General features: G+C 37.6%; 1 protein-coding gene across 3 annotated transcripts in view; it reads left to right on the top strand.

Annotated features, from left to right (window-relative positions):
• LPIN2 (lipin 2) overlaps window positions 1-24,560 on the top strand; it is a 114,873-nt gene that overhangs the window by 21,207 nt on the left and 69,106 nt on the right. Inside the window, exon 1 of one of the 3 annotated variants that reach the window (XM_090285765.1) lies at window positions 6,158-6,377. The exons of the other annotated variants lie outside the window; for them this stretch is intronic. Coding sequence (XP_090141891.1) covers window positions 6,273-6,377 — 105 coding nt within the window. The 5' untranslated portion in view covers window positions 6,158-6,272. Of the gene's footprint in view, window positions 1-6,157; window positions 6,378-24,560 lie in introns of those variants that run through there. 3 annotated transcript variants of the gene reach the window in all.

The raw sequence follows: 24,560 nt of genomic DNA, 5'->3' as shown, positions 1-24,560 counted from the left end.
TGCTTTCAGATGCTTCTTTGCCTTCTTGGATCCTACATTATGTCCTGGCCTTGCAAGGTTAAATTTTAGACATTACCCACATTTAACATCTAAGAGTAGCAAAGCTGATTTAAGGCCCTACCATCAATGGAGAAATGTAACTACTCCAGTCATCTTGGAATTGTGTTCATCTATATGTGTGTAATTTAACTATTGTCATGTGTATATTTGTGTACCAATGCTACAGTTTTTTTCGTTTCCTTATATATCAGAAAGAACTTTAGATGTAGACAGATTCAATTTCTGAAAGACAGTAATCTAAGAATTCTTATTATTTTTGCTTTAAGTTAAATTTACCAGTTATATCGGGTATCAGACAGATGTAACAATAGAATTTTCTAAATATTGAAAAAGTAAATTTCTTAACTTATTCTCATAGCAACATATTTTAGCCATTTTTGCTGTTCATTTCAGGAAGAATGCAAATGAATCTGCATACAAGAACATGAAATGCTGTATATTCTGATGGGGAAGGAAGGTTGATGGAGAGGTAGTCAGGTTGAGAAATGTGGAGGTTTGAAAAAGAAACAATTGCGAGAGCAAGCTGACTACAGAAACATTGCAGAGTTGCCAGGCTCCATTGGTCCATTTAAGGCTACAGATCAGTAACTTACACTCTCACCTGTCTGTTTTATCTGGATGATTCTTAGCACTCATGATGATTCTTAATTACAATGATAATCCCAACTTCTTGGGCAGTATTTTCTTTAAGCCTATTAATATGATAGTAAGCAAACTGTAAATTAAACATCAATAATACAATTGAAAGCAAAGGCTCTGTACTCAGACAGGCCTTGGTTTATATCCTGGCTTCTTCATGTAGTAGCTCTGAGACATGAGTAGGTCCTCACTGTTGATGACAGTTATATATATGGGATGTCAATTGTGTATATCTTTGTACACCTATTTCTTGATATCTTGCTCTATTATTATTTGTATGAATTTTATATGATAAAATGTTTACATCCCCAAGAAACTACATCCAAGGGAATGGTGATTCCCTGGTTTCTAAGTACTGAATCAACACTGTAGTCACAGTTTATTTGTATAGATGGAAGGAGAATATCAGCTAATTGCCAATATTTTGAAAATAAAAATTATTGTATATAATTATTTGAAAGGGGTAAAATCACAGCAACAAAATAATTAACCATCACCAGTTTTTCAAATGGTCCCGAAAATTTTTAGTTAGGAATGTTATGCAGAACCAACTGTAGAATCGGGAAGTTCCTCTTAAGAGTCAAAGAATGTGATCTCATAGTTTGTGGTAATTTTCACATATTTTTCTTTGGGTTGTGTTGATGATGTCATCAATTCTTGCTCACTTCATTTGTTGTGGTTTTCTTTGGCTATTTTAAGCTATCTTACTTCTGACCTGGAGTGGAGAAACCCAACATTGTGTTTCCTGAAGGACCTTTACTCTATCAGTGTTGTGAAATACTGGTACATTCCTGTATAGCAAAACATCTGTTTCTGTTTACTATTTTCAAATTTGACAGTATGACTTGCATTTTAACAGGATTTCTTGAGCGTGAACAAAATGGGGTGACAAAACCCTAGTACATAAAATTGCTTATATGCTTAGGATGTCACTCCTGAGTGGTGTTGTGGGAACAGGGCCATTGCAAACTGCTGTTCAGGGGTTGAAATGATTGAGGGAAGAGACAAACATTTAAAAAGAAACATGTTATTAACAGGACACAGAAATACACACACACACACACACAGTGAGGCAGCTGCTGTGGAGGTTCTGAGCAGGGCAGAAGGTTTCCCATTTACTTTGATTTATTTTATTGGGACTGTCCAGAATTTATGACAAATCAAACCACGAATCTTCTGATCCTTGATTGGGCTCCTTAGCTTTACCCTAATAATCAAACAGATGGGCTTGACTGCTACAGCCAGACAGTTCTCATATTTTTTCCTCACAATCTCAAAATATCTGAGTGAAAGTTTAACTGGAACATTAGTGTCAGAAGTATTAGATCTCACAGGATGTTTAGTCCCAAACTTCTTAAACTGGGATATATGTACACTGAGGATATTCTAGGCCATACAGTAAATGTTGTGCATTAACCCTTGAACTTTGGCCAGTTAGTCATTTATTTTCAAAGAAATGGATACATCAAAGCAAAATGCAGAATATGTTGATTTGAAGATAAAATATAAATCTTCAAGATTATCTTTGGGAGTGTCACTTTAAGCTGGGCCTCCTGGCCTCAGGAGACCCTTTTTTTCCTTCTTTGATATGTTTGTATTTGATTATTCATTCATTCACAGCTCAGATAGTCACTAGCAATTCTCTAGCATTTTGGGATTGTGTGAGGATATTATGAAACACTGGAACTTCAGTAAACTAGATAGTCATTTGCCAATAAACAGTTAAATTACAAATGTTTAAGAAATTCAGAGTGGCATCAAGAGGAATTTTCTCTTGGTTTTGAAGAAAGCATATTGGCCACCTTTGGATTATTTTCGTAGGTTAACGGTGTATTTTAAGTAGTTCCAGATATTGGAAGAGAAACTTCATATGCTCTAGTGTATTATAAATGATGGGAGCCATCTGGCTCAAGGAACCCTGCTTCAGGTGGGCTTTGGTCTTTTTGTTGGGGGGGTCTCTTTCATATGTGAGTGGCCTTGAAAATGCAGAAAGGTGCTTCAGTTAATTTCTTCACTATAGAGTAATTATGGTGATTATGAATTCTTTGAGGATTTAAAAATGTTTTCATTGTGCTATATATTTTTTTAACTACTCAAAACGTTCTCACCTCTTCATTGGTAATTCAGTAGAAATAAATAGCTATTCCAAATCATGACCACTGGGGGGAGCTTATTTTCATGTTTTGCATTAAAATGAGACTGTAATTTGTGGCATAAAGGTATTTCTAGTGAACCAAATTCCTACTGAAGCAGATTTCAGGTTAGGGAGTTTTAAATAAATCCTTACATCTTCTTGAAAAGTGTTTTATACCTAGTCTCATATACTAATGGAATTAGTAGTAGAAAAAAAAACAAACACGATATATATTTTACTAATGTCATTAGCTATGGAATCTAAATAAGATTATGACTCTTCTGACTAGCATTTTAGCTTTGTTTTCCTAAACTGGACCTTGTTTGGAAAGATTTAAGTCTTGGGAAAAAGCATCTAGCTTCTACCCACTTAAAAAAAAAGATAATGAAAATGCTATGAAAAGTAAAAAGTTATTTTTCTTGATATTCAATCATTATTTTTATCTTAACCTATAGAGAAAAAGTTTGACAATATATAGTAGCACTTTTCTTTGAAAAATCACGTGATGATTAAGAATTGTTGGTTTTATTTTAAACTCTTATTTATCATGCCCAAAAAGCCATCTCTCAAGTGACAGGCTGGAACCAGAATGTTCGGTACCAGCCTGGCGGCGAGGTGATTGACAGGTCACTGCAGGAGGAAGCTGAAGGCGTGTGCTTCTTGACTAAAAAGATGTCTGGAAGATGAGCTCATGCTCCATTTGGTCCATGGTACATGCTCCCTTGCAGTCAGAACATTCTGAGTCATTAATCGAAACACTGAAACAATTCCAGTACTAGCAGGAAACTGAAGTGGCTGGCCTGGGGCCTGCTTGTTGTGTAAAGAGCATTTGAGGCAAAGGTTGCCAGAGCAGAGGTCATACCCGTCAATCTCTGCCCTCCTGGATCTCACCTCTCTTGTTAGGCCTTTCTAACCCTTTCCTGTCAATCTCCATCCCCCTACACCCTAGCACTTTCTCTTGTCTTAACCTGGCAGGGTGGGCATGGGGGGAGAGGACTGAACTAGAAATCTGGTGTCATCTAAGTGGGTGACCTGGGGCTAATTGCCTGACCTCTCTCTGTGCCTGAGTTTCCTCACATTTAAAATAGATGAGACAGACCGACAGTGACCAGAGGGGAGGGGGGAAGGGAAGGGGCAGAAAGAAGGGGAATGGATTAGTCAAGGAACTAATATGAATGACCCATGAACATGGACCACAGTGTGGGGATTGACTGAGGGAGAAGGGGTGGGGTGGGCTGGGCAGGGGAGAGCAATAGGGGTAAAATGGGACAACTGTAATAGAATAACAATAAATTAATTTAAAAAATTTTTTCCTTCATTTTTCTCTTTCCCTGTATCTTCATCTCTCCATCTTCTCTACTTACAGTTTCCCCCCTGCATTTTCTTATCTCTTCCAAGTTTTATTTCTTCTGCTTTCCTTCTCTTGCCTCTTCTTCACCTTCTTATGTTTTTCTCCTTATCTCCTTGTTAGTACCCCAGTATCAGTTTTTTCTTACTACCATCTGATGCCAGGAATCTGGAACTGCAGTAGGACATGGAGGAAGATGTTTAAAATTTTTTACATTGCATCATAATATCTTTTTAAAAAGATTATTTTTTTAGAGAGAGAGGGAGAGAAACATTGATGTGCAAGAGAAACGTCTGTCGGCCACCTCTCACATGCCCCCAACTGGGGACCCTGCCTACAATCCAGGCATGTGCCCCGAATGGGAATTGAACCCAGTGACCTTTTGGTTCACAGACTGGCAAACCCACTGAGCCACTGAGCCACACCAGTGAGGGATGCATCATATTTAGACCCCTCAAAAAAATCACTTCTTTTGAAGGGAAGAATTCGTGTACATGATACATATTGAATTAGATTACAAGGTCCTGTAGGCACTTCATGTACTCCAGGTTCACATTAATATCTGGTAGGCTGGGCAGCATGCAGTGTAAAATTGAATTTTCCCATTTCTGGTTTTGGTGAAATTTGTTTTTAACTCTGCCATTTAACATTTTTATTATGTGTATCTTTGTGGTATATTTCTGCAGTAAACATAACTGGACCCCATTTATTTGGTCAGACATTTGGGAATTTTGTCTTTTTGTGATATTTGGTGGTAGAAAAAAAGATTTAATAATGTGAACATCATTAAATGTATGAGGACCAGTTAGTATATTGTTGATGAATTAACTAAATATTTTTATGGAATGATGACAAACCCTGTCTTCAGGTATTCATTGGTAAAACTTCGGCTGAGTAGCCTTTTTTACCCCCTTTGCTCTTAAGATTGTCTTGTGACTCTGAAGTAGCATTGTCCAATGGAATATAGTGGGAGCCACATAGGTAATTTTAAATTTTCTAGTAATATTAAAAAGTAAAAAAAAAGTGAAATTTATTTAAGAATACCTTATTTAACTGAATATATCTAAAATATTATTTTAATGTGTAACCAACATGATATATAAAAAATTATGAGATTATTTCAGTTCTTTTTTATTCTAAGTGTGTGTATTTTACACTGACAGCACATCATAATTGGTACTAGCCTCATTGGAAATACAACCACATGTGGCTAGTGGCTATTTGTAATGAACAGCACTGTCTTAGATGATGAATAAAATAGTATGTTTCAATTTAAAAATTAATAATTTTGTCCATGTGTTGTGTATTTTTTTTTTCTTAAACAATTCACTAGATGTTACTATATGTTGACTTAATGATGGCTGTAAAGGAAATTCCAAGAATATTTGAATTTTACAGTGTTGCACTGTCATATTCTTGAAGTTAAATAAATTGTTAATTATATTACTACATAATATAATTATAATAACATTAATGTAATAATATGTTAACACTATTATTTGTCCATTATTTATAGTGATGAGCAGTCACTCTTCCAGACTTGTGAAAATATGTTGGGTCACGCCAATATGACAAATAAAAAAATTTTGGTAATTGAGTTCTATAAAGCATATATAACCAGGCTCTCTTTGGGAAGCTCATTGATGCTTACAAATATACATAAACTTTTTTCCCTTCCATGATTAATTTTACATCTCCATATGTATAGTTGTTTTTATTTCTGAAAACGAGGATGTGATTGATTTAGAGAATCATTAACTCAATCCCTGTCCTGTGTGATGGAAGCTGCAGTGACCGTCATGTGATTGGGCAGGACTTGGTACCTATCAGTGTAAACACATGGCACAGCCTGTTCCATGCCCTTTCTTATCTCCTTCAGAGAGAAGGGGTTGAGGCATTTTGAGCAAATCTTATTGGTAAAGTCACGTATGTATTGCTTTTTTTTTTTTAAAGACCATTTCCTTTCAGTTTTAACCATATTACTATGTTTGCAAACAGTCTGTCAGCAGAGCAGCTTTCCGTTTTGGTACTTTAGAATTGTACTTTCGTCTTTGAAAAAAGACATGCTTGATAAGCTAGTTCAATTTTAAGATGTTTTACTTAGAAGATGATAGTGAAGATGAGGAGAAGGTTCACGAAGACTCATTAAGGAAAACCGAAGATGTTTACCATGGAAAGGCCCCTTCTGGTATCCTGGTGAGTTACATCCACCAATGTTCTGAGCACTTCTTTGCTTGCTCAGTCTGGGTAATACTGAAAAAAGAGGGAAGGAAACCCACCAAAAGAAAATGGCTAATGCCTTTTCTTGGAAATATAGTGTTGTAAGGGATTTTATTAATTTTTAAATGTTAGGTTCAACAGAAATCTTTGCCTACCTGGTCTCCTTCATTCACACTACTCCGTCCTTCTACCTTTTTCCATTTATTAGTTAACCTTCTGCCTGGAAAAAAAAAAGTGAGTTAAACTGAGAATTTTTCTTAAAACTGGGTTTCAGACTAAATGTATCTGGTTTCATATTCTCTTTGCATCTAGGCACAGTAGTTGAGGAATAAAAAACATCTAAAAGGTTTACAGTTTTTATTATTTTGGCCAAACATTTTTGAAAACTAAACCAGTACTTGGAAACTGGCATTTTATTCTGCTACATAATAGAGAAGTGTGACTGCAGTCTTTTTTTCTCCTATGACTGCAAACAAAAATAATTTTTTTTAAGCTTGAAGTATGTGGGGAAAATGCATATTGTCTGAGTTTTTTTATATATGTGATTTTATTTTGATGCCTGAGGTGGTGGTGGTTGTTTTTTTTTAATTTAGAGTTTTCTGTCATACAAGATATAAAACAAGTCATATAAACTTAGTGTTAAGTTCTAAGAGGTCTGCATTGAGGAAACAAAACCAGATGAATTAAGGACAATATTATTTAACTCTACCTATGGAACCTTTTCCTTTAAAAATAATCTAAAGTAAATGCAATGAGGTAAAGTTTTTTGTTTTAGAAAATTAAATATGTTTTTAGGAAAACATATAAAACAGGACAAAAATTTGTTTTTAAAATGTAACATAATCAGGTTGATTTTAGTTAAAAAATTCTTCATCACCTTTTAGAAACATCACATTTTGTGTGTTTTTGCTTTTGTATCTGTTGGTAAAAGTACTTTTTCAGGGTTCTCAGGAATATGAATAGAAGTCAAGTGCTACTGAGAGGCAATTTACTTTTGAGATTTCCATTTTAATAGTATAAACTGTATGTATATGTGGATTCATGCATCTTTGTTACAAAGGTTAGAAAGGAGAATAGTGAACATAGCTGATGAAGTATTTTAAAAATTCATTTAGTGAGCAGCACTAGCACAAACCACTCATCATAGAAAGGAGTTCTTAACGTTTCCTGCTTTCTAAAGGGAGGGCAATGGGTGTTTGATTAGGTTGCATTTTATTATCAGTTCCCTTTTATGGTAATGTTAGAACCTTAAAGTTCCACAGGTTACCTCCCTGCCCCAAGAGAAACTTGGGTTTTCTGAGTGGCTAGTGTTCAGGACACTGGATTTGATATCTGCTTAATAAGCTGTACTGATTATATAGGAGTTAGATTTTATAACCTGGGTGTGTGCATGGCGAGGAGGAGACGACAAATCCTGGTTCTCAGGGTCCAGGCCCTCAGTGACCTCACTAGTCATGTGCTGTCTGGGCAAACCTCTTGCTGGAAGGTGAAAGTTTTCATCGTAAAGATGATTTTATGTGTTTGGAATGTAATGTATGTATTAAAAACAAAAACAAAACACAGAAAGCTTTTTGTGCTTTCTTAGAAACTGGGAATTAAAAAAAAAAAAAATGTATCCAGTCCTGGCCAGGTGGCTCAATTTGTTGGAGTGATGTCCCTGTATACCAAAATGGTTGCCAGTTAGATCGTTGGATCTCCAGTAGGGAGGGAGGCAACTGATTGATGTTTCTCTCTCTCCCCTCCACCCTTCCTCTCTCTCTAAAATCAACAAAAATATATCCTTGAGTGAAGATTAAAAAAATAAAATACAAATTATGTTTCCATAATTTCTAAACAAGTGAAGATGATTCCTTTATTTGGCAAGGAAAAGGCCAAATTGTTTCATATTCAAATACCCCGAAGTTCCAAAATAATCTACTGGCCTTACCTACCCTCACTTATTTTAAATTACCTTTGATTGCATTTTTTAAAATTAGGGCTGAATGAACTATAGGAGTTCTTACCCAAACTTGTATTCCTAATAAATACTCCTAGAATTGAATCTTTTGTGACTTAGAGGTAGAAAGGTCATTCTTATTAGAGATGAGAACCCCTGTTCATGAGGCAGAAGTGAAACTTGACCTTGGTTGAATCTTCACATTTTCACCTTCTGCAGGGGATCGAGGAAGCCCTGAGGGTGGTGTTTCTCCATCCTTACCCCTCTGCTTTCATTATCAAAGGACCTGGGCATCTCTATGGTCGAGTATCAAAAACTCACTTTTTTTCAGAGAGAATTTTGTGTTGTTATATTATTTACAGCAAGATTTAGTAACATAAACAGTGGTAGAAGATAGCAGGTCACCCTGGAGGTGGAGTGTGTAGCTTGGGGCACTGTGCTTTATACTGAGTTAGGAAACCCTCCCCTTTCCCAACACATTGGCCATTACTCTACTGTCTGAAATCTTAGAACAGTACTGGGTGAATGGGTCCAAAACCAAACACTTTCTTTCAGCCCAGCGTGGACAATGTTCACAAAACCGATTAACTGATTAAATATTTATCTTGCATAGAGTTTTATTTCCTCACAGAAAAGTGGTAGTTACTAGTTAGGCAGTTTGGGGGAGTAAATTCTGTTAGAATCTTTTTGTTTTCACAAATTGTTTGCCTCTTTTATCCTGATGCCACAGATGAGCTCAGGTACTCGGAGAAGAGTAACTGAGAGGCTGTGGCCAGAATTATGTGTACACTGAAAATTATTATGCATTTTTATATTTATGCCCTCATCTGTTTTCAGAAAGAAAGACTTGGAGACAGCTTTACGACTAACATACATGCATATACAACTACTCCACAATACTGTAGCGTATATACACTAAACAATTTTTTTAAAAAATTCTCTTCATTCAGCAAGTATTTTTTTTTTTTTTTTGCCACACTAAGGCTGGTTAGATGCAATGTCTGAATTGTTTGCTGCTCTGATTTTGTGAGTAACATAACTGGACAGATATCCAACAGATAGCTAAATAAATACTATTCGATACCTCTTTTAGTTTCCCAGATATTAATTATATACTCTCAGTCAGTTGAACAATTTCACTCAGTTGATTAGGAAAAGCCCAGTATTACAGATCTGATCCAGGTGCTTGTCAGTCAGTTTAGCACACAGAAAATAAAAGTCGTAGTCTCATCACTGTCCTTAGAAGTCTCAAAAAGTCAGATGTAAGTCTAGGCTAGAGGAGGTGAACATAGCTATCAGAAAGGATCTAAATAAAAATATTACCTCTTTAGGAAAAATACTTTTTATATAGTTTGTTTTATAGTCATACCTTAGGTATTGAAGAGTCAAAACAACCCAGTTCTACTGAAAAAATTCTAGAATAGATAATTTCTGTATTTGCCTAAATCCTAGGAAAACCTGTAGGGAAAGCTGTGTAATTTCTAGAATGTTGCTGCATTCTTTGAGACTTATCTGTGAAACTTTCACTTAAATGCAAATAGAGAGGCTGTCTTCAGTTAGGTCAAGGGTCAATAGCTGAGATTATAAAAGTTAGTTGTCATGTCACATATATTCTAATAAAGCATGAAGTCATAACAATTACAGATTTATATTTAGTCATAAGATTCAAATTGAAAAAGGAATTCATTCAGGGGATGTGAGGCAGGAGAGAAGCCGAAGTATACTTTCCAATTCTCATCACTCCCCTGCCACTGAGGTTTTCCAGAGGGGACTGGGAATTGATCTACTTCCTTGGATCATTAGACATAGTTTGATAAGCTGCTATTTTGGGGCCACTTGGGGGCTTTAAGAAGTATTTGTGTCTGTAATCTGGGGGGAGGGGGTGGCCTGGGCATTGGGATTCCTCAGAGCTCCTCAGTGATTCTAGTGGCAGCCAAGGATGGTGATTTCCAAGACATTGGTTTTCAGCTCTGATCGCTGGAACCCTTGCTGAGCTTTAAATATAAAACAGATGTCCTAGACAAACTGAATCAGAATTGAAGGGGATAGTGGAGCCCAGGAATTGGTTTGTTTTAAAAACTAAATTACAGACTTTATTTAGGTATATTCAGATATTTTCTGCAGAGGTCCTTTTTCCGATTCAGGATCCAATCCAGAATCCCACCTTGCATTTAGTTGTCATATTATTGTAGTCTTCCAGTCTGTGACGGTTCCTCAGTCTTTCGTGATCTTAATATTTTCAATGAGTACTGGTCAGTTATTTTGTAGAATTTCCCCTAGTTTGAGTTTGATGACTCCTAATTAGGTGGAGGTCATGTGTTTGGGCAAGAAAATCATAGCTATGATGTGCCCTTTTCAGTGAGTCATCAGGAAGTGGGTTCCTGATGTCGATGTGTCTTATTACTGGTGAGGTTTCCCTGCTGTGAAGTAATTATTTGTCCTTTTGTAATGAATATAGTCTACCTTGGAAAAGATACTTTGAGAATATGCAACCATCCCATTCCTTCTCAAACTTTAATCATCTTTTTTTTTTAACATCCATTGTCTGCCACAATTATTACTGTGATGTTCTGTGTCCCTCATTCTTTACTTAATAATTAGAATTCATCTTTTAAGAGAAAGCTCTCTCTTATCTCTACTTATTTATTAATTTAATTTGTATCAGTGTGGACTCATGACATTTTAGTATGTAGGTTGTCCTCATTTTGTCTTCACTTTGACTCCTGTGTTTATTTAACATGCTCCTATTCTTTTTGGTTTGGGGTACTTTCCTACTTTCTGGCACCAATAAGATACTCCAGCATCATCTTATATTCTCCTTCCAACCCCTATTTCACTCTGCCCCCACCCCTGGCCCTGGGATCAATAACTTCTCCAAGTAGTCCTGGCTCTTTTTATTGAAGAATGGTATTTAGAAACTAAGATCTGGTTTCTAGGTGTAATTATTGTTTCTAGGGTATTCTTGATTCTTTATCTTCTTAGTAGAGAGAGCCCAGATATTAAATATGTATTCTAGCTTAGGTATAAGCACACCTATATTTGTGTATCTGTTCATGGAGACTTTCAATTCCAGGCCAATACCACAGGGTTCATTTAAGCCTGTGGTTCTCAACCTTCCTAATGCCATGACCCTTTAATACAGTTCCTCATGTTGTGGTGACCCCCAACTATAACTAAAGCATAGTGATTAATCACAAAAACAATATGTAATTATACACGGGTTTTCTGATGGTCTTAGGCGACCCCTGTGAAAGGGTCGTTCGACCCCCAAAGGGGTCGTGACCCACAGGTTGAGAGCTGCTGATTAAGCCTTTACTGTAGGAAATTGTATTTTTAGACACTTCCCGAGTACTTATAATTACTCATACTTGGGGAACAAAGTCTTTTGGATATATACCTGTTAGGTACATTGTGGACCCAAAGGCAAAGGCTCTTGTGGCTTTGTTAAGTACTCATCATTGATGAACTGTCTCTTCCTTAGTGAATCATCATTTTCCATTTCTTCTGACACAGAAAAGAATTTTTATGTAAATAAGGGAACTCTACCTTCTAGGAAAAAAAATGTCCTGTTTCTTGCAGTGCAGTGGAAACTGATTCAGTGTCATGGCCAGCATTCTTACAAAAGTTTGTGAAGAGAAATTGAGTACACTTGAGGGAATGTTTAGTGATTTGGATGTACTGGGAGGCTGTGATACAGGGTGGGTCAATAGTAGGTTTACAGTTTTAAGTACACAAAACAGTTTATTACTGTATTATTTATTAATTGTATTCTGGATGAACAACTTCTCCCCTATCCTGTTTATTAATATAAGCACAACCCACTCAAACAAATGACAGAAGTCACAGAATTTCACTAAAATCAAGTTTATTTTAACCTTTGAGTTATCTTGTTTTTGGTAAGGCAGTCTGCATTCTCTTTTCTAAAGTGTAGCTTGCTTTTTTAAAGCAGGTACTTTGTTTATCAGACTTCTTCATAATAAACCCTTTAGTTTTGGGTTTTCGAGGGTGCTTGGGCAGTGAATGTTAGGCCTACTGGTCCTCATTAAGTTATTAGCTGCTAAATTAAATTAAATGCAGTGACCTTCAAATCCTGCTACGGTAATTCATCTGGCTTGTTCATACCTGAACTTAACTAGGTAATGTGATGCAGGTTGAAGGACTTTCAACCCAGGGAATTAACACAATTGGTACATATTTAAAATTTCAACTTAATTCATCTGTGATACAAACTGACATTCTTTTGGGGGGATGAGAGGAAGATGAGTGGAATTTAACATGTCTTTCCCTAGATCTCCAAACCACAGGAATATGTTCATTTGTTCCCAGTCTCACAGCTGTAATTTTGACTGTAGGAGTCATGATATCAATTCCTGACTTTTAGGTCAGTGAATGCATAGAACACCAAATAAAGTCAGAATATTTCAAAGGAAATTATATTCTGGTGTCTGGACTAAAGTGAAAGTCATCACTGCAAATACTACATACAGTTTTTATGGAAATCTGTTAAGCGCGTGTGCCTTTCATATGTGAAATTGAGCTAAACAATCAGATTTTCTGTTTTATTTTAGAGTTAGTTGTATGGTTAGCAATGATCACCACCAAAATAGGTTACCTACACAATTCTGTTATCCTAGAAAATTTAGGATAAGAACATGTTCTTAAAACCTATTTATGATCATAATGTAATCATATCTTTAAGGCTAATCATAATAAAAAGCTTAATTACCTTCATGTATGGTAGCATGTGGAAGAATCATCATTACCTTCTACATGCACTTATGAATTGCTACTTACATAGTCCTGAATATTACATAAACTCAGCATTAGTGTTTTTTGGAATTGTGGGCCCAAAATAGAGTAAAAAGAGCCTGGGCATGTGAGACAGACATGAGCTTTTGTCTGTGCCTGTCACTCAAACTCTTTAGGTAAGTTGCTTATCTTCTCTGAGTCCCAGTTTACTTGCCAGTACAATGCCATCTACCTCACCTAATTGTGAGGATTAAATGAGATATATAAAATTAAATCTTACTGCCCTCCCTTTTTTCCCCATCACTTCCGCATGGCTAACTCTAGGAGGAATACTGAGTAAAACATCAGAATTGTAATTTAGGTTATATGTGATTTATCAAGAATGTACACAGTTTAAAATGTTATGATGTGAATAAATGAGGAGTTTGAATTTTCACCAGTGTAAGTACATATAACTCCTGTATATGAAGATTCAAATTTATGAAAGAGTTAAATTATCACCACTTTGTAAAATAACTTAAGGAAGGATTTATTTTTAATAGCAAACTCCTAGTGCACTGACGATATCTTAAAAACAAAAGCTGCAAAATTAACCTTGCAAAAATACTTCTAAGAAATCCCACTCCTGAAAAGCAGGGGAAAGAAGGGGCAGGGTCTAGTCAAGGACCCTTGACTAGAATAAATGACCCATGGACATGGACAACTAAATGGGGATTGACTGTGGGAGAGGGGGGAGGTGGGCAGAGCAGGGGAGAGCATGGGGGAAAAATGGGACAACTGTCATAGAACAACAATAAAAAGAAAAGGCAAAAAGAAATCCCACTCCTAAATATTTAATGAAATTTTGTTCACACAAAATTCTGTACACAGATCTTTTTAGTATCTTTATTTGTAATTGCCCCAGACTAGAAATAACCCAGGTATTTTTCAACTGACAGATGGATTAACAGGCTTTGGTACATCTGTACAGTGGTATACTACTTAACACTAAGGAATAAATTACTGATACCTGCAACAATATTGATTTTTCTCTCTCTCTTTTTTTTTTTTTTTTTTTTTTGAGAGCGAAAACAAGATTTATTCAGGTAGAGAAAAAGAGGTTAGGACATGGGTTCTTGGAGATAGGATTAAGGGTTGAGCTGCCCAGTGCCTTGTTGCAAGTCTCACAGTGTGCTGCAGTGATATTGATTAATCTCAAATGCATTATACTAGGTGAAAAAAGCCGTATTCAAAAAGCTACATGCTGTATACTTCTATTTATATTACATTCTGGAGAAGGCAAGTCTAAGGGACAGAAAGCAGATTAGCAGTTGGCAGGGGATGGGGGAAAAGTATTGACCACAAAGGGGTTATAGTGGTGTTTTGGCAGGTGATCTAGTTCTGGTGGTGGTTACATCATTTCATGGTTAAAACTGTGCAATACAAAAGGGTTTACAGTATATAAAGTGTACCTTAATTTTTTTCGAAAAAAGATTATCTGTTTTGAATAGTTCAAGGTACAGTTACTAGTTACTTGAAAATTTTATTGAATTTCACAGCAGAGTTGGCATGAACATTGAGCTAGAATTTTTAGATGCTGATAGGTATAACCATTACACAAAGGTTGACTAAGTACTTGCTTACTATTTTTCATGATTAATTGCATTTTTAAATGATTTTACTTCTGTGTTTTTTTCTAGAGTCCAGTCAGGTTAAATGTTTCCTGTAACATTTATGATCTGTCACCTCACAAATAGATTAGAACTGGGCATATTGTAGTCATGATGGGAAAAGATATCAGAAAGCTTCATTACAAGGCATTATTCTGCAATTTGAAATAATGAAGGGAGAAGCAGTGAAGAAAATTGAAGGAATGAGACCCACTTAATTTTGTAGAGCTGTGATAGTTCAAAACATGTTTGGTCACAGGAACCATTTGAGGGTTATGGAAACTAGTTAGGGCCCCTGGTGTGCTGCTTTCTAATTTAGGATTTACTCAAGGAAAAATAAATTTTATTATGTGTAATGAAACCTAAAGATATGTGTAAAACTGAACATTTAATTTCCCTTGTTCTGTACTAATTCTGTTGCTGAAGAAAATAAATATTTTGGTACTTGCTGAGTATTAGGAAAATGAAACTATTGTTACCTGCCATTTATGTTGAAGACTGTACTGTATAGAATTATAACATTGGGCACTTTCATGTAAGTAGATTGACTAGTAGGAAATGATAACTTAAATTTGTTGTTTTACTGTTTTCTGTAATAGTCTTTGGTTATGATATGATCATTGTCACATTTAGCCTTCCCTCTGTCACTTACCCACACTGACTACCCTTAACAAACCAACGTCTCTCTTCTGCCACAAGTCACTGTGGGGCTGGCTGCTCTGTGCTCTTCACAGCAATCTAAACGGATGTCATTTGTTCTCATGGATATTTTTAGCCCATGTGAGGTGGGTGTCATTTTAATTGATACTCACATAGACTAGATTTATGCAAGTCTTTTCTGTGGGGTTTTCACCAGCATCAGGAGAAAAGCATTGGTTCTGAATATCCGAGCATTGCTTTTATTAGAATATTGGGTTGGCCTCCACTGTTGTTGACTTTTTTTTAATGTGTGGTGCTATATGTGTGGGTGCGTATACAGATATATCTTTATCTACCTCTTGAATTTCTCTCTCATTCAGATTACAATGCAAAACATTGTATATATTCCTACCTCTACTTTCTGATTCTGTTCACTAGGTCTTGCATTCATCCATTTGTTAATTCATACATTCATTGATCCAGAAATACTCATGAGGAACCTACTATTGCTAGTCATTGTTCCAGGCAGCCTTTGGGAAAACGGTGAAGCATACAGCACTTCTCCTTTCTTTGTCAGATGTTAGAGTTTGGAGGTTGGCTGAACAAACTACTGCAATGTGGTGAGTGCTTACATACTGTGGTAGAGAGGGGGCAGGATGCTGTGAATACACACAAACACAAACCCTTTTTCACTGCCTTCTGCTTTCTTTACACCATTGAGCCCACACTTCCTCACCCCATCTCTTTCTGATCTTCTTTTCCATTATGCTGTGTGTGTTCACAATCTTTTGTAGACATACTTTATTTGTTCCCATTTCCTCATCCAGGAAGCCTGGAACATCCTTGCTGCTCTTAGATCAACAGTCAGCACTAAGTGATAGATTGAGAAGAAAACTAGTGTTGTATTTTGAAGGATTGTCTTGAAAATTACTAGGCCAGTGACTAGGGTGTAGGGTGGGGAATTGATGGTGTTTTAAGATGAAAATAGGTGACATAGTATTATCCTAGTTGTACCTGCTGAAAAGCTGAGCAAATAGTTGAGTAAAACTTGGGACCACTGCTCGCGAAAGAATGTTTCTTATTGTAGAGGCAAAACATCTTCCCCACTTTTGAACCTTACTCAGCTCAAACTAATCGTGTGTCTACTTTGTAGTTAGTGAGTATGGTAAAATTATAGAGAAGTGAGCCCAGTGAGTAGAAATCTGTGATTCTAAATTTCTAAAAGAAAGTATATTTTGACAGATTTGAAATCTGAATTTATCAGCGTACTAGCCTTGACAGATAAGCTTAAGGTCAGCCTCATGTCCCCTCATTAAAAAATAAATAAGTAAATAAGTAAATATCTGAGTTCAGTAGAAGGCACCTTTTACTGGGTTATGTTTGGGTTATTTTCTTGCTAATTTTCCCAGGGTGTTTTTTTGAGGACTTTATCAAGTCAGAGTCATTATCAGCATGTTTGTATTTAATTCCTTTGTTGGCAAACATCAGAAATGGACTCTGAACAAGCCAGGCAAACAAGCTTATAACTGTTCATTATTCAGAGAAATGATAAGAGGATGAGAGAGAGCTAGGGCTGCTTGACATCTCAATGTCCTGAGCTGGTGAGCCTTCTGTATTACCACCTACGTGACTCAGCCTCACCTGATTCTGATTACTTTGACTCCCCAAACGCACTTCAAGAGTATCTATTTCGCCCAGTTTGGGTCAATGTCTCCCCACCTCATTAGCCAGTGGATATGAAGGCCTCTGTCCCATATTATAGACATGGCTACTGGGGCTTACCCCTGTGTTTGGGGGTCTCAGCAAGGAAATCATTGTGATCTAGGGAGGCCTATTAATACCCTCTGGGCTAACTATTGCAACATATAGCTGTATAAATTCTAAAACTGAATATTGGGTCAAAAAATCTCTTCTTCTTAATTATGTATTCTAAAGGTAGATTTTTGAATAGTATTGGGTTGTAGTTAGGGAAGGAACCCCTAGGAAAGCCATCTTTCCAGACCAGAATTTTTATAAATGAGTTTTTGACAGAACCACTGCCAGTCCTCCAATTCATCATATAAAAATGATCAGATAAGCTGTCCTAACTATAGACAGAACTGGTTCCAGGGGGAAAAATTGTCGGGCAAAAATTACAGGAGGAAGCAGTTCGAAATCGGGCCAGTAGTCACAAAATTACAGCACCTCTACTACAGTATACAAGACATGGAGGATGGAGTGACTCTCAGTCAGCTACCCAGAAGGAAGGACCCACCAAGGAGTGAAACAGCGACAACCAAAACCCAGTTACAACCAGACAGCCCATATAAATGGCATAATGGACATCCCAAGAGCATCAAGTTCAGGAGATCAAGGACACTGCACCACTGAATGCCGCAGGTCTCCTACCACAGAAGGTCACACCACGAAGACAGGGAATCAAAGCAAATCAATCTAAGAAGTAGAAACAAACAAGAATCACCTAAAATGGGGAGACAAAGAAACAACCCCCAATTGAAAGGAAAGGAGGAATCCCCAGAAAGAGTGCTAAATGAACTAGAGGCAAACAAATTATCAGACATTGAATTCAAAATAATGGTTATGAGGAAGCTCAGTGAATTCAGAGAGAACTACAAAGAACTCCAGGGAAGCTACAAGGAACTTACTGTGAACTACACCAGTATTAAAAAGGACATAGACACTATCAATAAGAGCCAGGAGGGAATGAAGAATACAATTTCTGAATTGAAGAACACAGTAGAAGGAATTAAAAGCAGACTAGATGAAGCAGAGGATTAGATCAGCAACATGGAGGACAAAGTAGAAAAAAATTCCAGGCAGAGCAACAAAATGAAAAAAAGACTGAAAAATAATGAAGAAGGTTTAGGAGAGCAGCAGGACAACATGAAACGTAACAATAATATCTGAATCATAGGGATACCAGAAGGAGAAGAAGAGGAGCAAGGGATAGAAAACCTGTTTGAAAAAGTGACAGAAAACTTCCCTAACTTATGAGAGAAAAAGTCACGCAAGTCTAGGAAGCACAGAGGGTCCCAATGAAGCTGAACCCAAAAAGACCCACTCCAAGACACATCATAATTAAAATGGCAACATTCAAAGACAAAGAGAATCCTAAAGGCAGCAAGAGAGGAACAGCTAATAACATACAAGGGAGCTCTGATAAGTTATCAGCTGATTTCTCAACAGAAACACAAGCCATAAAGGAACGGCAAAAAATATTTTAAGCAATGAAAAGCAAAGGCCTACAACCATGACTACTCTACCCAGCAAGGCTCTCATTCAAAATGGAAGAAGTAGGATTTTCCCAGACAAAAGAAGGCCGAAAGAATATATCTCTACCAAACCAGTATCATAAGAGATGCTAAAGGGACTGACTTAAGAAGATGAAGAAAGAGAGAGGGGAAAACAGGTACAAAGGGGAAAAAATGACAATGAATAAGTACCTATCGATAATAACCTTAAATGTAAATGGATTAAATGCTCCAATCAAAACACACAGGGTAGTTGAATGGATAAGAAAACATGACCCACATATATGCTGTGTACAATAGACCCACCTCAGAACAAAAGATGTTCACAGACTGAAAGTGAAGAGATGGAAAAAATATTTCGAGCAAACAGGGAAAAAAATATGGGGTAACAATACTTATATCAGACAAAATAGATTTCAAAACAAAGGCCATAAAAAGAAAGAAGGACATTTCATAATACTTAAGGGAATAATCCATCCAGAAGATATAACATATCTTGTAAACATATGCACCCAACATAGGAGCACCCAAATATATAAAGAAAATCTTGAAGGACTTCAAGAAAGATATCAACAGCAACACACTCATAGTAGGGGGTTTTAACCCATTGTCAACAATGGAGAGGTCTTCCAAGCAAAGAAACAACAAGGATATTGTAGCACTGAACAACACTCCAGAGCAGATGAAATTTCACTGATATATACAGAACCTTTCACACCAAAGAAGCAAAATATACATTCTTTTGAAATACTTATGGAATGATTTCAAAGGTAGACCACTGCTAGGACAGAAATCAAGCCTCAACAAATTCAAGAAAATTGAAATTATATCAAGCATCATCTCAGATCACAATGGCTTGAAACTAGAAACTAACCTCAAGGAAAAAACTGAAAAACATTCAAATTCATGGAGACTGAATGCATGCTATTAAATAATGAATAGGTTAACAATGCGATCAAGGAAGAAATCAAGGTTTCTGGAATCAAATGAAAATAAGCACCTATGAGACTCAAATGTAAAATCAGAAACAAAAAAGACTTCACAACCAATACCACATAAGTACAAAGGATTGTAAGGAATTACTATGAACAACTATATACTAAGAAATCTGACAACCTGGGTGAAATGGACAAATTTCTGGAAATATATGATCTTCCCAAACTGAACCAAGAAGAAGCAGAATGCCTGAATAAACTAATAAGAACTAGTGAAATTGAAGCAGTAATCAAAACATTCCCAGCACACAAAAGCCCTGGAACAGATGGCTCCACAGGCAAATTTTACCTAACATTTAGGGAAGAACTAACTCCTCTCTCTCTCCAACTATTCCCAAAAAAATCCAAGAGGGAAGACTCCCAAACTCTTTCTGTGAGGCCAGTATTATCCTAATTCCAAAACCAGGTAAAGACACAACAAAGAAAACTATAGGCCAATATATCTGATGAACATAGATGCTAAAATCCTTAACAAAATATTGGCATACTGGATCCAGCAACATTATTAAAAAGATCTTACACCATGATCAAGTGGGATTTGTCCCAGGGCATCCAAATTGGAAAGGAGGAAGTAGAACTGTCAATATTTGCAAATGACATGATAGCGTACATAGAAAATCCTGTAGACTCCAACAAAAATCTACTCGACCTAATAAGTGAATTTGGCAAAATAGCAGGATAAAAAGTCAGTATTCAGAAATTGAAGGCATTTTTGTACATCAACAACACATACACTTACACTGCTAGAACAAATCTTGGCTGCTTCCAGAAGCCTTCCTTTACTCTTCTTCCATGCAGTTTTTTTCTTCCTGTTTCTAGTCCTTCTGTAAATCACCAAAATAGCATTGCCACAGGCATTGTGTAAATTAAGACAGTATTTATGTCTCTTTTTCTTGTTAGACCCAGTGACCTGTGAGAGAAAGATGGCAGAGTTTTATTTATCTTTATGTTTTAAGGACTTACGGTGGTACCTGGCATAAGGCAGGTGCTCAATTGTGCTTGACTATATGAAAATCCTGTCAGACACAGGCCAGTATAATGGGCATTTTGATAGATGGATTACAGATCTCTGTTGTGTGTCTTGAAAGAATTACAGTCTTGTTATGTGATTGTTTCTAAATTAAATATGCAGAGCTATTACATTGAAGGACCTTCCCTGTTAGAAAAAGGCTGTCTGGAAAACTTGGTGTATTCAGAAAGTTTGCCCAGAGTTTTGGTTTACAGATTTCATAGATGGGGGATTAAACGGTCCTAGAAATGAACAGGAGCCCTGTCGCAGCATCTTCCCTGTGCTGTGGGGCAGAAAGAGACTATGTTCTTGGGCAGATGTTTGGGGCAGTGCATTTTAGATGTGCAGCTGTCAGCATTTCCTCAAGGATTTTCGGCTAAAAGGAAATCAAATGGGACTTAATGGACCATCTACTTTGTGAAGCTCCTGGGATTGGGGACTCTGTCCCTGATTGAGGACAAGGGCTGTTTTTTGTGCTACTATTGCCTTTTTCTAATTTTATAAAGCAAATATTAAAAGGCAGTTAGGCCCTGGCCGGGTAGTTCAGTTTGTTATTGTGTCGTCTCGTACGAGGTTCCCTGTCCTGCAGCTCCCTCGGTGCGGATGAAAGAACTGACTCAGAAATAAATTGTGTGAGAAGAGAGAAGGGTGAGTGTCTCTCATAGGAGATCACTGATCACTCTTTTCTCGGTCTGGGTTTTTATTGAGTTTGCTACATGCAGAAATGCATGGGGTAAGCATGCAGACCTCCACCAAATGGTAGGGAGTAACAACAAAAGGAAACATAAATCAGCATAGGGAGATAGGTAGGAAGACTGCGAAGCACCAAGGCATATCATAGAAGTCCAGATGCTTCTTTTCACTTAAACATTTTGTTTTCACATTCTACTGATAAGAATTTGAAGCTACACAGAGCAAGCAAGTTTCATCAGCTTCAAAGAGTACATTGCATTCCTATTCTACTTCTAAACCCCTTGGAGTGTGAGACTGGCAGTATGGTATGTGGGGTGCATTTGCCAGCCGGTTAAGACTTATGGGCCCATATTTTGGTCCTGGTTCTACACAGTGGCTACAGCCCTCAGTACCATACATACTGGTCTCCCAGTCTTGATATACCAGGATTGTGGGTTCAATCCTTGGTCAGGGTGTTAATAAGCGAAAGGGGATTCTTTCACATGGCACCTTGGTGTAAAACCCAACACTTAGTGTTGAGGAAAACAGTTCTTTATTTATAATATTCCAACCTGGGGAGGGCAGTGAGCACTTCAGCTCAGAGCCCTGTTCTCCCACAGGACCCAGCACTTCCCTTGCTCCCCAAAAGGCTATAAACCAATGCCATGCACAATAGTTCCCTATTTCTTATCTGTCAGCTGTTTCCTTCAGGATCTGGGGTACGATGTCATCAGCCTCCGTATAACAGTCCAGGAAAACATGTATTGTGTTGCACTGGATCATGCATCGTTCTCTTTTCCCTTTCAAAGCCGCATAGTTCTCTCTTCCCTTCTAAAACTGCATGGTGCTCCCATGCCTCCTTGTAAACCGCATGGTGCTCTCTCCTTCCTTCTAAAACTGCATGGTGTTCTTTCTGCAAATGGCTAAATGGCTACCACCTTTTTTTAAAATCCCTGACCATCGCCTGTGCCACAGTGGGCAGGGTAACCTGTTCTGACCCTTCACAGAACCTTGCACAAGCCCTGTATGCTTTCCTTACCATTCTAGGGATAAAACCCCTCCCATCTCCTTGCGGCCTTGGAAGAACCAAATCTATTTGCATAACTGAGACACTAGTTACCAGCCATAGATATGCAAAGGCATCCTGAAGGCTGCTCCCTTCCCCCATCCCTCAACTGCAGGCTCTGGGGAGTTTTGGGGACCCCACTCTGTAACAATGGCACATGTAAGTATCAACCAATGAATGCATAAATAAGTAAAACAGCAAAAATTGATGTTTCTCTCTCAAATCAATTTCTTTTTAAAGGCTGCTAAAATAAAATAAAAACTAAAGTAACAAGTTAGCATCTGCTGTGATGGGAAAAGAAAAAAACTGAGAGGTACACAGTAAGTCATTTAATTGAATTTAAGTGGCCAAGAGTGGCTTCTCCAGGAAGGATGGATTCTTTGTCAGGTTTACCATCAGTTGCCTGGGTTGATGCTTGCTGCTCATTCAAAGACTTCACCTGTTTCGAGTAGTTCTCTGTTCCGTGTATCAAATGTCTTGACTAAAGACAGCCCCCACAGTAAGTGGCCAATTTCCCTGGGGGTCATTGAACCCCTGCCTTTCCAAACCAGGGAGAAGCTTCCAGCAGGTGCTGCTGTGTGTGTCATTGCTGCCTTTCATCATCCACTCTTAAGGAGGTGAAGTTCTCAGCCAGGCTGAGTGGTATCCTCCTGTAGCAGCAAGGTTGCTGCTACGTCACAGTGGAGCTGTATTCTAGAAAACAGTAGTGGGAAGTAAACAACTTGTCTCAGTCTCAATGTAAAGTGAAATGATTAATGCCTGCCTTGCATAAGGTAAATCCATTTTTTGAAGATCAAATGAGGTATGTGTGAGAAAGTTCTTAAAAAAGAGTAAATGGCTCTGACTGGTGTGGCTCAGTGAGTTAGTTGGGCACTGTCTTGCAAACCAAGGGATCGCCAGTTCCATTCTCAGTCAGGGCACATGCAGGCAACTGTTAGATGTTTCTCTCACACATCAATGTTTCTCCCGCTCTATTTCTCCCTCCCTTCTTCTCTCTCTAAAATATAAATCTTAAAAAAAAAAAAAAAAGTAAGTGCTACTCAAACACAGAATTAGGCTTGGGTGCCTGGAGGAATTAGCTCCAAAAGCATAGATGTACGCTGTAATGTGAATGAGGTAATGGTGTCCTTTTGTTTGTTTCCTGAAGTATTTAGAACTTTCTGTCCCTTTGGGAGAAACGCTCAACAATAAAAACCGGGACACAGGACTTGAGCAGCAAAGCGAGGCATTTATTCACAAGTCTGCAGAGTCAGGGGCACCCTCAGCCAGGAGAATGTGCGCACGAAATAGACAAAGAAAGCTGGTTTTATAGTAAAGTGCCCCACCCCAAAGTGAAATTGATTAGCTTCCTCATCCTAAAGTGAAATTGATTAGCTTCCCCACCCTAACGAGATTAGCTTCCCCTACCCCTCTCCTTCTTCCCCATTTCTCCATTACTGGTTACTCTGGAGTTACAATCTAAGGCAAACATCTAAATGCCCCTATTGTGATTTGTAAATATGCTAATGTTGTCAACTCCCTTCTCCGAGACCCTTTAATTACACTTGCCCTTTGTTATTACTGATTTTCTACTGGTTTGGGAGTCACTGTTTCCTTGTTTTCTACAATTCCACCCTGTCTCTTTTGGAAAATTGACTACTTAAACCATTCTATTTATCCCTTCGAATCTAAGGAGGATTTCTCGACTTTCTTCCTGATAGTTAGGATTCCCTTTGGCCTCTAGGAGGGGGAGATTATGAAAAGTTGCTGGCATTCGTTTAGTTAGTGCAGTCTCAATTAGTCTCTGAACTAAACCTCTGAATAGTACAACATCCTAAAGCTATGAGGACGCCTGCTACAAGAGCTGATGAGATCATTCCTTTCCAGTTGCCAAACCAATTTTCTACCCATCCTGTTATGGGATTGTCAATACCTGAGTTTTCCACTAGTTCATTTGCTAAGGTAGTTAGTCCCTGCAGAGCCTTAATGATAGATCCATCAGGGGCTGTATTATTAGGGATAAAGGTGCAACACTGTCCCCTGAGCATTATACATACACCTCCCCTTTCTGCCAGCATCATATCCAGTGCCATCCTGTTCTCCCAAGCCACTCGACTGGTGGCATCTAATTGTTGAGCAATTCCTTCTATAGCATTCCTACTATAATTGATAAACCTCTGCTGGTTATAATAAATATAGTTTATCCAATCAACA

Source organism: Furipterus horrens, unplaced genomic scaffold (assembly GCF_987537825.1).
Source record: "Furipterus horrens unplaced genomic scaffold, mFurHor1.1.pri manual_scaffold_8, whole genome shotgun sequence".
NCBI lineage: Eukaryota > Metazoa > Chordata > Mammalia > Chiroptera > Furipteridae > Furipterus > Furipterus horrens.
Note: the sequence above shows the minus strand (reverse complement) of the source record. Positions and strands in the feature narration are given on the sequence as shown.